Source organism: Anopheles gambiae, unplaced genomic scaffold (genome assembly GCF_943734735.2).
Source record: "Anopheles gambiae unplaced genomic scaffold, idAnoGambNW_F1_1 scaffold_41, whole genome shotgun sequence".
NCBI classification, from domain to species: Eukaryota; Metazoa; Arthropoda; class Insecta; order Diptera; family Culicidae; genus Anopheles; species Anopheles gambiae.
This window is the reverse complement of record NW_026902738.1, coordinates 1-15,753: the sequence shown is the minus strand read 5'-3', so window position 1 is coordinate 15,753 and position 15,753 is coordinate 1. Positions and strand designations below refer to the sequence as shown.

At 46.4% G+C, this 15,753-nt stretch overlaps 1 protein-coding gene across 1 annotated transcript; it reads left to right on the top strand.

Annotated features, from left to right (window-relative positions):
- Nucleotides 1-5,418: 5,418 nt before the first annotated feature.
- Nucleotides 5,419-10,423, top strand: LOC133395039 (uncharacterized). Its single transcript, XM_061663273.1, has 2 exons — nt 5,419-6,813; nt 9,632-10,423. The coding sequence occupies exons 1-2, from the start codon at nt 6,587-6,589 to the stop codon at nt 10,323-10,325; spliced, it is 921 nt and encodes a 306-aa protein (XP_061519257.1). The 5' UTR covers nt 5,419-6,586; the 3' UTR covers nt 10,326-10,423.
- The last annotated feature ends 5,330 nt before the right edge of the window (nt 10,424-15,753 follow it).

Here is a 15,753-nt window from a genome sequence, read left to right as displayed (position 1 = left end):
TAGCCGAAACATGGGTTATTCATTGAGTTATTAGCAGATTTGACTGAGCAGGTTCAACTGGCCGGTCTCGTAGTACAGTCGTCAACTCGTACGACTTAACAACATGCCCGTCATGGGTTCAAGCCCCAAATAGACCGTGCCGCCATACGTAGGATTGACTATCCTGCTATGGGGGGAAATCAATTAGTCACTGAAAGCCAAACCCACAAGAGGTAAAGGCAGGCCTTGACCGACAACGGTTGTTGAGCCAAAGAAGAAGAAGAATTATGTAATTCATGGAAGATTTTGATTATTTTGATTGAATATGAATATAAAAGCAGAAATTTTTCATAAAAAACATGTTTTACAAACATATTTCTTTATTAATTTAATATAACAGGTTGGCTGATAAGTCCCCGGTCTAACAAAGAAAAACACATTTTTTTGTCAAAATTCGTTTTTATTATTCAACATAGTTCCCTTCAAGAGCGATACAACGATTATAACTATCTTCCAATTTTTTGATACCATTTTGGTAGTACTCCTTCGGTTTTGCCTCAAAATAGGCCTCAGTTTCGGCGACCACCTCTTCATTGCAGCCAAATTTTTTCCCTGCGAGCATCCTTTTGAGGTCTGAGAACAAGAAAAAGTCGCTGGGGGCCAGATCTGGATAATACGGTGGGTGGGGAAGCAATTCGAAGCCCAATTCATGAATTTTTGCCATCGTTCTCTATGACTTGTGGCAGGTGCGTTGTCTTGGTGGAACAACACAACACAAAAGTTGCTTGACAAAAGACGCTCTGTCTCACAAACTAATTAACATACAGACGTCAAATTTTGACACGATTCATTTGAAGGTTGGTACTATATAAAAATAATATGCATTTAATACTAGCGGCGCCATCTATGTGTCAGACCGGGGACTTATCAGCCAACCTGTTATTTCAATAAACACATTTCAAACGTATAAAATGATTTATATTGTAATGACCACTGATTTTTTAACAATTAATTGACGGAAGACTAAGGAACTGAAGGCGGAAGAACTGAAGACCAAGTTGGATTAAAAATACTTATCTTATTGTGGATCTTATTAATCCACCTTGCTGAAGACGGAAGAACTGAAGGCTGAAGACTTAAGGTGAAACGCTGAAGATGTTGCCTAAGCAACGATCAAAACAAGGTGTTATAAATTTCAAGGTGAAGTTGTTCAGAGCAAAATGACATTTCTCGACTTGACAATTCTCTTCCGGGGGCTCCGGAATAAAAATCGGGGAGGGCTGGTGCGGGGTAATGAAATTTGTATGCAGAGAGTGACAGATGTCCCCCACAATGTCGCCCAGCAAAAGCGATAAAAATCAACCTTCTAAATACATAATCCTTGGATCAAAAGCAGAATGGTTCTTTATTGTGACACTTCATACGATCGCACAGTTGTCATTATTATGGTCATAATCCGTTCGAATAATTGAACACTATGGTCATGTCAGAGGTCAAATTTGCCGGACTTTACAATAGATAATTAAAATATGTTTATTTTTTTTCTCGAATGTGCTCTTTTCTAATCATATTTCGATTATAAAACATAATACCAGCAGAGCCCATCCCATTTGCTCTGTAATGGGATGGGATCCGAAGCCCCTTTGAGGGATAATACAGGCTCTCCCATCCAACTCCTATTCCGACACGTCCTCGTCGGGCAGAGTGGTAACATGTGTCACCACATATCCAAGCTTGGGTACACGGGCTTGACCCAACCCCTTGGGCGGATGGTGGCATATGGCGAACCAGGAGGGGGGTGGGTATCCCGGGAAACCGGTTGCCTGAACGTCGGGGGGGGGCAACCCGACGCTAAACAAAACGGTCACGTGGGCGCGGGGCCAGTCACCCAGTCCCATGAAGCAACCGACTACAGAAAGCCAAAGAAATTTTCGAAACGGATTCAACGATACCGACCCTACGCAATGCCCCCGGACTACTCTAAAAATGGGCTCATGGAACGTACGCACTCTAAGCGAAGCCGGAGCCTTGAAAAAACTTGATGACGCCCTAGCCACACTGAGCATGGACCTCGTAGCTCTACAAGAGATTCGGTGGCTAGGGAACGGTGTGCAGAACAGGCGTGGTAAGCATTGCTACGACATATACTACAGCTGCCATGACCGCCACCGCGTGCTCGGAACGGGTTTCGCCGTAGGTCCCCGGTTGAAACCCGCAATCATGGATTTCAAGGCTATAAACAATAGGCTATGCACCCTGCGCATGCGAGGCAAATTTTTTAATATAAGCCTCATAAACGTTCACGCCCCTACCGAAGATAAAGAGGAAGAGGAGAAGGACCTTTTTTACGGCCGCCTCGCTAGAATCGTAGATGCGTGCCCCTGGCATGACCTCATAATCATCCTGGGGGACTTCAACGCAAAAGTCGGTAGGGAGCCAATGTACCGCCAATACACTGGCTGTCACTGTCTGCATGAGCACAGTAACGATAATGGTAGTAGATTGGTCCAGTTCGCCGCAGCAAACAATCTGGTTGTAGGAAGTACCAAATTTGCGCGCAAAAAAATCCACAAGATTACATGGGCGCACCCGCGTGGAGAATCCTTCAACCAGATCGACCACGTGTTAATAAGCCGCCGACGACAGTCGAGCCTGTTAAATGTCAGAATATATCGAGGAGCCAATATCGATTCCGATCACTACTTGGTTGGCTTAGTGATACGTTGTAGAATCGCCCGCCCCCGCGCCAATGGGGGTGGAGAAAACACGCAGCCTCGGCTCAACACGGACTCTCTAAGGGACATTACTGTCCAACAGGAATTCAAAGCCGCTTTAGACGAGTCTCTACTACCAGAAAACAGATATGAAACTACGAGCGAGAGGTGGAACGCTCTAAAAACAAAAATAATAAACTGTGCAAGACATATACTCCCACCACGTCGTGGCAACACCAAATCTGGCTGGTTCGACGATGAATGCAGACAAGTGACCGAACGTAAGAATACTGCATACCGAGCAATGCAGCAACGGCATAGAACGCGGGCATGCGCAGAGGAATATTCACGGCTCAGACGCGAAGAGAAAAGAGTTCACCGCTCCAAGAAGCATGCTTTGGAAGAGCAAAACATGCGGGAACTCGAGCAAACCAGAGAGGCGTACGGACCGACACGAAAGTTTTACCAAGCGATAGCAGGTTACCGGAACAACGTTGTACCTAAGGTAACCTGCTGTCGCAACAAGGATGGAGATCTGGTCAGTAACCAGCCAGAGGTCCTCTCGCGGTGGGCTCAGTACTTTGATGAATTACGCAATGACCAGTTTAGCGAACAGCTAGAAGCGCCACTAGCAGATGGTGACATGCTACTGCCACCTAGCATAGAAGAAACACGAAAGGCTATCTGTCGGCTGAAAAATAACAAGGCACCCGGAACCGACGGAATTGCAGCCGAACTGGTCAAGAATGGAGGTGCACGACTAGAAAACGAGATTCATCAAATTGTTACTGAGGTGTGGGATAGCGAATCGATGCCTTGTGATTGGAATCTCGGCATCATCTACCCCATATACAAGAAGGGAGATAGGTTGGACTGCAACAACTACAGGGGTATTACGGTGTTGAATACCGCCTATAAAATATTCTCCCTGATCCTTCAGTATCGCCTTGTCCCGCACGTCGAAGAGATAGTCGGAAACTATCAAAGAGGATTCCGAAACGGAAAATCAACCACTGATCAGATCTTCACCATGCGGCAGATCTTGGAGAAGATGGCTGAATACAGACACGACACATACCATCTCTTCATAGACTTAAAAGCCGCATACGATAGCATAGCCTGGGTAAAACTGTACGATGCTATGAGCTCTTTTGGAATCCCGGCCAAACTGATAAGGCTAGTTAGAATGACTATGACCAACGTCATGTGCCAGGTGAGGGTGGATGGAAAACTCTCAGGACCTTTTGCTACCACCAAAGGTCTGCGCCAGGGGGACGGGCTTGCTTGTCTCTTATTCAACCTGGCGCTAGAGAGGGCCATCCGTGACTCGAGGGTGGAGACTACGGGAACCATCTTCTATAAGTCAACCCAGATCCTGCCATACGCTGATGATATAGACATCATTGGTCTGCGGCTCTCCTATGTAGCAGAAGCCTACCAAGGGATCGAGCAGGCGGCAGAGAGCCTCGGATTGCAGATAAACGAGGCAAAGACCAAACTGATGGTGGCAACATCAGCGGGCCCACTAACAAATAATCAGAATCTACGTAGGCGTGACGTGCAGATAGGTGAACGCACTTTTGAAATCGTCCCACAATTCACCTATCTTGGGTCAAAGGTCAGCAACGACAACAGCATGGAAGCTGAGTTGCGCGCAAGGATGCTGGCTGCCAACCGGTCATTCTACAGCCTGAAAAATCAGTTCACCACAAAGAACCTGTCGCGATGGACGAAGCTGGGACTATATAGTACCTATATAGTACCAGTACTCACATACGCCTCTGAGACATGGACACTGTCCAAATCTGACGAAACCCTCTTAGCCGCGTTCGAGAGGAAGATGCTCAGAAGGATACTTGGCCCCGTATGTGTGGAAGGACAATGGAGGAGCCGCTATAATGACGAGCTATACGAGATGTACGGCGACCTCACTGTCGTACAGCGTATAAAGCTCGCCAGGCTCCGATGAGCTGGCCATGTTATACGCATGGAATCGACCCATCCCGTAAAGTCTTTTTAGGCCGTCCACAAGGACAGAGGAGGCGTGGTAGGCCCAAATTGAGGTGGCAAGATGGCGTGGAGGCGTCCGCCATTAAGGCCGGGATAACGAACTGGCAGACGAAGGCGCGAGACCGTGAGCGGTTTCGGACACTCCAGAGGCAGGCCAAGACCGCATAGCGGTTGTAGTGCCAGATAAAACAAAAAACCAGCAGAGCAAAGTGTTGCAGAACTAGTATTTTTTTAATGTGTAGTATCCTGGAGATTTGACCCCTAATTAGACCATAGTGCCGGATCGGAATATGACCATCACCGCGACAACTGTGCGATAATCTGAATGTCAAAAATAAAGATTACAGGCGGTCCCCGAGATACACGGCACCTCTTATACGCGGATTCGGAGATACGCGGTTTTCTAAATTTGACAATTCTTTGAGCAAATTGTACTGATTTGACACATCAATTGCAAATTGCCAAATAATTTCCGTTTTGATCGAATGTTAAAATCTATTTCAAAAGGTTTAAAACAGTTATATTCAGTCAGAATAATATCAAATAATTCATAAAGTGACTAAAACCACCCCTTACTTGCAAAATTACACGAAAATTAGTGATATTTCAGCTGGAAATCACGAGATTCGACTTACGCGGAAATTCGAGATACGCGGTATTTTGCGGCCGTTTTCGGTCCCCATTAAACGTGTATCTCGGGGACCGCCTGTATTCGTTTACGGATCGTTCTACTGACAACACCTTCAGCCTTCTGTTAATTCTTCTGCCTTGCGATTTTGTGCCTTTTATAAGTTCAACGTTTAGTTCAAATTAATAAAATTCGAGGTTTACATCTCATAAGTGGGATTGTGCCATGCCGTCCAAAGAAGATATGTTGTGTGCGCTGGAGAACGCGAAAGTGCCGGTGCCTCCAACCGCTACGATTGCTCAAATCCGCATGTTGTACGAGGAGCTATTTCCTAGAAGTCACGTTGTAGCCGAACAAAAGCTTGCGCCCGAAGTAACGCATGAAAGTGTTGATACTGGGGATTTGGCGATAAAGCAAATGAATGACGAGCAAGAAATTGTCAAGACAGCTAATTCTGGCGGGTTAGAGACGGAATTAGAAACACTGCAGAAGGAGCTGCAAGTGCTCGAACTTCGTCAGAAAATCGCTATGCTGAAGTCATCTAACATCGCTTCGACTTCGCTACCATCATCATCATCACCACCACCGCTGCCTTTACCTACAGCGCAGCCAGTGCCGCCATCTTTAACATCGTCACCACCGCTCCCTTTGCCGCTACCTACAGTGCTGCCAGTGTATGTACCCAACTTTGAAGACTTCATAGGAAAATTTAGTGGTGAAAGAGGAGGAGTAAGGGTGGAGCACTGGTTTCGAGAATTTGAACAAGTATGTAGCTTGTACACACTAAACGATCAGCTGAAATTTTTCTGTATGCGCCGCCTGCTCACCGACACCGCCGCCATTTTTGCTAAAACCTCAGGCGCATGCACCTATGAGACACTGAAAGCTGACCTTATTAGTACTTTCACATCAAAAACTTAACTAGAAGAAGTGTTTAAAAAACTAAGGGCACGACATCTCTCGCAACATGAAAGCATCAAAAGGTATGTGTTGGAAATGCAGCAAATAGCGGGCACCGTCATTCCAGAGGAAGACTTGGTCAATATTATAATTGACGGAATTGATGATCCTATTACTACGTCATCCATACGTTTCGTTGCAAAATCGCTCGAGCACCTTAAAACCCTGCTGAAAAAATACGAAACTTTTCGTCAAACTCGTGGCATGACTCCTACACCAGCACCGTTACGCACTAAACACCCAGCTCCACCCCGCAGCACTGGCCCCTCGCGTCAATGGGCGCAGAACAACAATAATGAACCGGCCAGATGCTTTAACTGTTCTCAATTCGGCCATTATCAAAGCGCTTGCCCAATGCCACGCCACCCCAAGGGATCCTGTTTTAAATGCCACCAAATGGGACATACACATCGAGAGTGCCGAAACTTCCAGCCCGTTACGACTGCTGCGGTGCACCATCTGGGTTCCCATGGATTCGATGAGGAAACTGCGGACCAAATACTGCTTAGCGAAATTGAAACGGTGTGTGTTAGTTTCAATATTCAACATACATGGAGCGAACAAACGTTTTTACGATCACTTTTTGATACAGGCAGCCCTGTAAGTCTAATAGCAGACAATGTAGTACCAGGTAACTTTCCGCATCAACCTACCCCTTCTGGGTACCGAGGATTAGGAAATACTATGCTCACGACGTTAGGTCGAGTGGAGTGCAGGATCATAATTCGTAATATTAGTGTGACACACTCGCTTATCATTTTACCTGCTAGAAGTATGCCTTGGCCATTCATAATAGGTCGTGACCTTTTAGGAAAATTTACAATCTTTCTTACACACTATCCAAGTATGATTCCCGTACATTATGCTCGCGAACCGGAGGGTAATTCAGATTTCGAAAAGATACCAAAACCTGTTAAGTCCCTTGATGTAGGTGATCCTTTTAGCCACATTTGTGTGTCGGAGATATTTGACAGCCCCCTTGAATTAGATATCGGGAAGCAACTTTCGCCTAAAGAGTCTGAAGCCATTTTGTCCGCATTTGATCATTGCTACACTAACTATCCTATTGAGAATATAGAATATCCTCAGTATTCCATGAAAATTAATCTCGTTCATGATACCCCTATTTATGCAAAGCCACGTAGACTTTCCTATGGGGAGAGGAATCAAGTGCGACAGATAGTAAATCAATTGTTAAATGATAAAGTCATTCAACCAAGCAATTCCCCATACGCTTCTCCCCTTGTGCTAGTTAGAAAAAAAAGTGGTGAAGTGCGCATGTGCGTCGATTACAGGCCCCTGAATAAAATAACAGTAAGGGATAATTTTCCATTACCGTTAATTGAGACATGCCTCGAACACCTGAGTGGTAAAAGTGTATTTAGTTTGCTTGATTTAAAAAGCGGTTTCCATCAGGTAAAGATGGATGAAATCTCAATTAAGTACACCTCCTTCGTAACACCTGATGGGCAATATGAATATTTAAAGATGCCTTTTGGGCTTAAAAATGCCCCCGCGGAATTTCAGAGATTCATAAATTCAATATTACGCAAATTTATAGATTCCGAGAAATTAGTTGTCTACTTGGACGACATCATAATAGCTTCTAATGACTTTCACTCTCATCTTGAGACGTTGAGTTCTGTTCTTGAGAAACTTAAACAAAATGGACTTGAACTGCGCATTGATAAATGCAAATTTGCCCACACTAATTTGGAATATCTTGGATACGAAGCCTGTGCCTCTGGTATACGACCTAGTGGAAAACACCTTACATCAATATATAACTTTCCTATGCCCACTAATGTCAAACAGTTAAGAAGATGTTTAGGGTTCTTTTCTTACTTCCGTAGGTTCGTTCCATCATTTTCTCATATAGCTAAACCTCTTACAAATCTTCTTGACAAAAGATGTGCCATTTGATTTTGATAATTCTTGCATCCAAGCATTTCAAACCCTTCGTCAAAAACTTGTCCAGTCTCCTGTCTTGGCTATTTTTAATCTCAAATATGAGACGGAGCTGCATTGCGACGCGAGCTTATTCGGTTTTGGTGCAGTCTTATTCCAAAAACAGAATGATGGGAAACTTCACCCAATAGCATTTTTTTCTAAAACCACCTCTAAAGAAGAATCAAAACTTCATAGCTACGAGTTGGAAACTCTATCCGTAATATATGCGTTGAAAAGGTTCCACTCGTACGTCCATGAATTACCCTTAAAGATAATCACGGATTGCAATTCTCTTGTACAAACGCTGAAAAATCGTAACACTTCTGCGAAGATTGCCCGGTGGTCCCTATTCCTCGAGAATTATGACTACAGGTGTCCCCCGAGATACGACTGTATTTGGGACCGAAAAAATGTCCTAAAGCAAGGCGTAAGTTGAAATAGTCGTATGTCGAATATCTGTGAATATAAAGTTTATAACCGAAATTGAAGAGTCGGAATCTATGAAATCGTATATTTTATCAAAAATAATGTACGATAATGTATTAATTTCCCTCCAAAAGCCGTTTACATGACATAGATATTCAAGATCGGGGTGTTGTGGAATCTGAGGAAATATGTTTGTAACGGTTATCTGCACAGAAATTCTAAAAAATATATCAATTTCGTCTCAATGACATCTTTCAACTGTCAAAATCGAAATCGTCGTATCTGCGAATCGTCGTAACTCGAGGGGGTCGTAACTCGGGGGACGCCTGTATACTATTCAGCATCGCTCAGGTTCCTCTATGGCCCACGTGGATGCTCTGAGCCGGACTGAAGCAATTGGTGCTATAAGTGAACTTGATATTGACTTCCAACTACAGCTAGCCCAATCTCGTAATCCTACTATTGAAAGCATTAGGTCCCAACTAGAACTGTAAAATTTACCTGGATATGTTTTGCAAGATGGTTTCGTATATCATGAGTCACCCTCAAAAGAGCTTCAGTTTTATGTCCCCCGCGAGATGGTAGATAATATCATCCGCCACACACATGAGAAAATAGGTCACTTATCGGTTGACAAAACAATTTCAAAAATTAGCTGTCATTATTTGTTTCCTTCTATGCGGAATAGAGTTGAGTCTTTCATCAAGAATTGTTTGAAATGTATCATATATTCAGCTCCCACTAGAACTAATAATCAGAACATCCACAGTATACCGAAAGCTCCCCAACCTTTTGACACACTTCACATTGATCACCTGGGACCACTACCTCTTACGAAATCCAAAAAGAAGTATATATTAGTTGTGATAGACGCATTTACGAAATTTACTAAGCTATACGCGACTCGTTCCACTGGAAGTCAGGAAGTATGCAATGCTCTCAAACAATACATTTCCTATTACAGCCGACCCAAACGGATAATTAGTGACCGAGGTACCTGCTTCACGTCCAACCAGTTCGAAAATTTCCTTAGATCAAATGAGGTACAGCATGTACTCAACGCTACTGGTTCACCACAAGCAAACGGACAAGTCGAAAGGGTTAACCGCGTACTTCGACCCATCCTCAGCAAACTTTCGGATTCTTATGATCACGATGATTGGAATTTGCATTTACTGGATGCTGAATATGCGTTGAATAATTCAAAGCACGCCAGTACGAAGTTTTCACCCTCAGCTCTCCTGTTTGGTATTGAACAACGGGGTCATTTAATTGATGAACTAACGGAGTTTTTAGACGAGCGTCGTGGAAGTACACTAAATGATTTAAGCGACATTCGGGCTGAAGCATCGGCAAATATAATTAAATCTCAGCTTACCAATGAGGCATATTTTCGTAAAAATCATAAACCAGCAGCTAAATATGAAGTTGGAGATTATGTAGTAATGCGGAACATTGATAGCAACACTCAGCAGAATAAGAAGTTGATTCCTAAATATAAAGGTCCGTACATAGTCCATAAGGTATTGCCTAACGATCGCTATGTCATTAGGGACATTGAGGGCTGTCCAATAACTCAGATGCCATATGATGGCATATTAGAATCAAACAAGTTGAAGAAATGGAGTGAGCCGTATGAAACCGTTAACGTTATTTGAATTACAGTCATTATCCGATATACGCTATCGTACGGGACCGAGCGCAATAGCGTATCTCGAGTTTTCGCGTATAGCGGATTTGTATGAAAAAATAGTTTACACTAAAGTGACTAAAACCACTCCCTACTTGCAAAATTACACGAAAATTAGTGATATTTTAGCTGGAAATCACGAGATTCGACTTACGCGGAAATTCGAGATACGCGGTATTTTGCGGCCGTTTTCGGTCCCCATTAACCGTGTATCTCGGGGACCGCCTGTATTCGTTTAGGGCGGTGCCAACGCTCAGGCCCGTGTCTGTGCTCCATCGGATGCGATTTTATCGGAAGGCCTGTCAAAATTTTATATGGGATTTGACAGATAACGTCGGACGTGCGATTTCGTCGTCCGACGTTATCTGTCAAATCCCATATAAAAATTTGAAAGGCCGTCCGATAAAATCGCATGCGAAAAAGCGTTGCCACCGCCCTTAGGCCCGTGTCTGTGCTCCATCGGATGCGATTTTATCGGAAGGCCTGTCAAAATTTTATATGGGATTTGACAGATAACGTCGGACGTGCGATTTCGTCGTACGACGGAATCAAAATTTTTTGATTTCGTCGGACGCCGCATCCGATTTTATCTGTCAAACTAAATGTGTGGTGTTTTGTAGGAACAATCTCAAATTAATTTTTCACAATCGTTATATTATTCAAATCATCCAATTAATCGCAATTTAATACGAAAAAGCGTTTGACAGCACGTGCGATAAAATCGCATGCGATGGAGCACAGACACGGGCCTTACGGATCGTTGTACTGACAACACCTTCAGCCTTCTGTTAATTCTTCTGCCTTGCGATTTTGTGCCTTTTATAAGTTCAACGTTTAGTTCAAATTAGTAAAATTCGAGGTTTACAGTAAGAAACTTATTCCGCCTTCGTTTTAATTCCTAGCAAGTATTGTCGATGCTGTTAACTGATACGCAATAATGCAATGTAGTGAGCGATAATTATTAAGTTATTCGCTGTTTTGACGATTTTAGTATAGGACTGCCCTGTATAGTAAGAGCAATTGTATTGAATGAAGAAAAACTGCAATAGCACGAGGAATTGATTTTCATCCCGGCGTTTGTATGGCCGTTGCCCACTGTGCAGTGGTACGTGGAAAACTTTCACAACAATCCGAAGCAAAGGAAAGCACTCGTCCCGTTTGTTCTGTGAGATCGACGGTGAGGGTGCGGATAATATCATTCCGGTTGTTGGGATTTTTTTTAGGATCGAAAAAATGGTATGGTTGGTGTCCGGCTTTTTTAGGTTGCTGGTTCCCGGTTGATGGGATTCAGCTGGTTTTCCTGGATCGTCTGTGAATGCCCTGTTCCACGGACCGGTCGTCGATGCACTCGAGGTGCACCGCATTGACGAGCGGCAGTAGCAGGATGCAATCGGCGCGGCCGAGCTGGCAGCGAAACCGTTTCTCGGTGAGCCATTCACGCCGAATGAGTGCGATCAAGAGCCGGCTGCATACGTTCGATATATTCGCTACGCGCACGATCAAACTGTGTAACGATCAGTGCTGCAAAATGTCACTATCAATGTCATAAAAAAATATGACTGAAACAAAATCCATATCAGCATCACGTACTCAATTGTGATAATCAAAGGTGATACTCAGAACGATTGCTGTGACTAATACATGCTCATGACATGTTTGCAACCATCGCTTGGTCAGTCACTATATCACGACTTTTTTTTGCTGAGATCAATTTTGCAAAATGTCACTGACATAGTCATGACAAATTCTGGCTGAAACAAAATCATCTCAGCGTCACGAGCTCTACTGCGAAGATCACAGGCGAGGGTCAAACAGTTGGTGCGACCATCGCATGCTTGGTGACATTGTGTGCAACCAACTCGTGTTCAATCACTTGGTCGCGACATTTTCAGTCGGTGATCATCGCGATGGTCACGGGAGATATGCGGTGCGTGCGAGTGGTTTCAAGAAACAAAATGAGCATGTTTTCTCGCTCTGTTTGACCCGACAGATAATCAAAGCAGATAGAGGGAGAAAGAGGGACAGAGGGAAAGAGGGAAGGAGGGAAGGAGGGAAGGAGGGAAAGAGGAAAAGAGGGAAAGAGGGAAAGAGGGAAAGAGGGAAAGAGGGAAAGAGGGAAGGAGGGAAGGAGGGAAAGAGGGAAAGAGGGAAAGAGGGAAGGAGGGAAAGAGGGAAAGAGGGAAAGAGGGAAAGAGGGAAGGAGGGAAAGAGGGAAGGAGGGAAAGAGGGAAAGAGGGAAAGAGGGAAAGAGGGAAAGAGGGAAAGAGGGAAGGAGGGAAAGAGGGAAGGAGGGAAGGAGGGAAGGAGGGAAAGAGGGAAGGAGGGAAAGAGGGAAGGAGGGAAGGAGGGAAGGAGGGAAGGAGGGAAAGAGGGAAAGAGGGAAGGAGGGAAAGAGGGAAAGAGGGAAGGAGGGAAGGAGGGAAGGAGGGAAAGAGGGAAAGAGGGAAAGAGGGAAAGAGGGAAGGAGGGAAGGAGGGAAAGAGGGAAAGAGGGAAAGAGGGAAGGAGGGAAAGAGGGAAAGAGGGAAGGAGGGAAGGAGGGAAGGAGGGAAGGAGGGAAGGAGGGAAGGAGGGAAGGAGGGAAAGAGGGAAAGAGGGAAGGAGGGAAGGAGGGAAGGAGGGAAAGAGGGAAAGAGGGAAAGAGGGAAGGAGGGAAGGAGGGAAAGAGGGAAAGAGGGAAAGAGGGAAGGAGGGAAAGAGGGAAAGAGGGAAAAAGGGAAGGAGGGAAAGAGGGAAAGAGGGAAGGAGGGAAGGAGGGAAAGAGGGAAAGAGGGAAAGAGGGAAGGAGGGAAAGAGGGAAAGAGGGAAAAAGGGAAGGAGGGAAAGAGGGAAAGAGGGAAGGAGGGAAGGAGGGAAGGAGGGAAAGAGGGAAGGAGGGAAAGAGGGAAGGAGGGAAAGAGGGAAAGAGGGAAAGAGGGAAAGAGGGAAAGAGGGAAAGAGGGAAGGAGGGAAAGAGGGAAGGAGGGAAGGAGGGAAGGAGGGAAGGAGGGAAAGAGGGAAAGAGGGAAGGAGGGAAAGAGGGAAAGAGGGAAGGAGGGAAGGAGGGAAGGAGGGAAAGAGGGAAAGAGGGAAAGAGGGAAAGAGGGAAGGAGGGAAGGAGGGAAAAAGGGAAAGAGGGAAAGAGGGAAGGAGGGAAAGAGGGAAAGAGGGAAGGAGGGAAGGAGGGAAGGAGGGAAGGAGGGAAGGAGGGAAGGAGGGAAGGAGGGAAAGAGGGAAAGAGGGAAAGAGGGAAGGAGGGAAGGAGGGAAAGAGGGAAGGAGGGAAGGAGGGAAAGAGGGAAAGAGGGAAAGAGGGAAAGAGGGAAAGAGGGAAAGAGGGAAAGAGGGAAAGAGGGAAAGAGGGAAAGAGGGAAGGAGGGAAAGAGGGAAAGAGGGAAAGAGGGAAAGAGGGAAAGAGGGAAGGAGGGAAGGAGGGAAGGAGGGAAGGAGGGAAAGAGGGAAAGAGGGAAAGAGGGAAGGAGGGAAAGAGGGAAAGAGGGAAGGAGGGAAGGAGGGAAGGAAGGAAGGAGGGAAGGAGGGAAGGAGGGAAAGAGGGAAAGAGGGAAGGAGGGAAGGAGGGAAAGAGGGAAAGAGGGAAAGAGGGAAAGAGGGAAAGAGGGAAGGAGGGAAAGAGGGAAGGAGGGAAAGAGGGAAGGAGGGAAGGAGGGAAGGAGGGAAGGAGGGAAAGAGGGAAAGAGGGAAGGAGGGAAAGAGGGAAAGAGGGAAAGAGGGAAAGAGGGAAAGAGGGAAAGAGGGAAAGAGGGAAAGAGGGAAGGAGGAAGGAGGGAAGGAGGGAAGGAGGGAAGGAGGGAAGAGGGAAAGAGGGAAAGAGGGAAGGAGGGAAGGAGGGAAGGAGGGAAAGAGGGAAAGAGGGAAAGAGGGAAGGAGGGAAGGAGGGAAGGAGGGAAAGAGGGAAGGAGGGAAGGAGGGAAGGAGGGAAGGAGGGAAGGAGGGAAGGAGGGATGGAGGGAAGGAGGGAAGGAGGGAAGGAGGGAAAGAGGGAAAGAGGGAAAGAGGGAAAGAGGGAAGGAGGGAAGGAGGGAAGGAGGGAAGGAGGGAAAGAGGGAAGGAGGGAAGGAGGGAAGGAGGGAAGGAGGGAAGGAGGAAAGGAGGGAAGGGACACCCTCTTTCCCTCTTCCCTCTTTCCCTCTTTCCCTCTTTCCCTCCTTTCCCTCTTTCCCTCTTTCCCTCTTTCCCTCTTTCCCTCTTTCCCTCATTCCCTCTTTCCCTCTTTCCCTCTTTCCCTCCTTCCCTCCTTCCCTCCTTCCCTCTTTCCCTCCTTCCCTCTTTCCCTCTTTCCCTCCTTCCCTCCTTCCCTCCTTCCCTCCTTCCCTCCTTCCCTCTTCCCTCTTCCCTCTTTCCCTCCTTCCCTCCTTCCCTCCTTCCCTCCTTCCCTCCTTCCCTCCTTCCCTCTTCCCTCTTTCCCTCTTTCCCTCTTTCCCTCTTTCCCTCTTTCCCTCTTTCCCTCCTTCCCTCTTTCCCTCTTTCCCTCCTTCCCTCCTTCCCTCCTTCCCTCCTTCCCTCTTTCCCTCTTTCCCTCCTTCCCTCTTTCCCTCTTTCCCTCTTTCCCTCTTTCCCTCTTTCCCTCCTTCCCTCTTTCCCTCTTTCCCTCTTTCCCTCCTTCCCTTCTTCCCTCCTTCCCTCTTTCCCTCTTTCCCTCCTTCCCTCCTTCCCTCTTTCCCTCCTTCCCTCCTTCCCTCCTTCCCTCCTTCCCTCCTTCCCTCTTTCCCTCTTTCCCTCCTTCCCTCTTTCCCTCTTTCCCTCTTTCCCTCCTTCCCTCCTTCCCTCCTTCCCTCCTTCCCTCCTTCCCTCTTTCCCTCTTTCCCTCTTTCCCTCTTTCCCTCTTTCCCTCTTTCCCTCTTTCCCTCCTTCCCTCCTTCCCTCCTTCCCTCCTTCCCTCTTTCCCTCTTTCCCTCCTTCCCTCTTTCCCTCTTTCCCTCTTCCCTCTTTCCCTCTTCCCTCCTTCCCTCTTTCCCTCTTTCCCTCTTTCCCTCTTTCCCTCTTTCCCTCCTTCCCTCCTTCCCTCTTTCCCTCTTTCCCTCCTTCCCTCCTTCCCTCTTTCCCTCCTTCCCTCCTTCCCTCCTTCCCTCCTTCCCTCTTTCCCTCCTTCTCTCTTTCCCTCTTTCCCTCTTTCCCTCCTTCCCTCTTTCCCTCTTTCCCTCTTTCCCTCTTTCCCTCCTTCCCTCTTTCCCTCTTTCCCTCTTTCCCTCCTTCCCTCCTTCCCTCCTTCCCTCTTTCCCTCTTTCCCTCCTTCCCTCCTTCCCTCCTTCCCTCCTTCCCTCCTTCCCTCTTTCCCTCTTTCCCTCTTTCCCTCTTTCCCTCTTTCCCTCTTTCCCTCTTTCCCTCTTTCCCTCTTTCCCTCCTTCCCTCTTTCCCTCTTTCCCTCCTTCCCTCTTTCCCTCCTTCCCTCCTTCCCTCT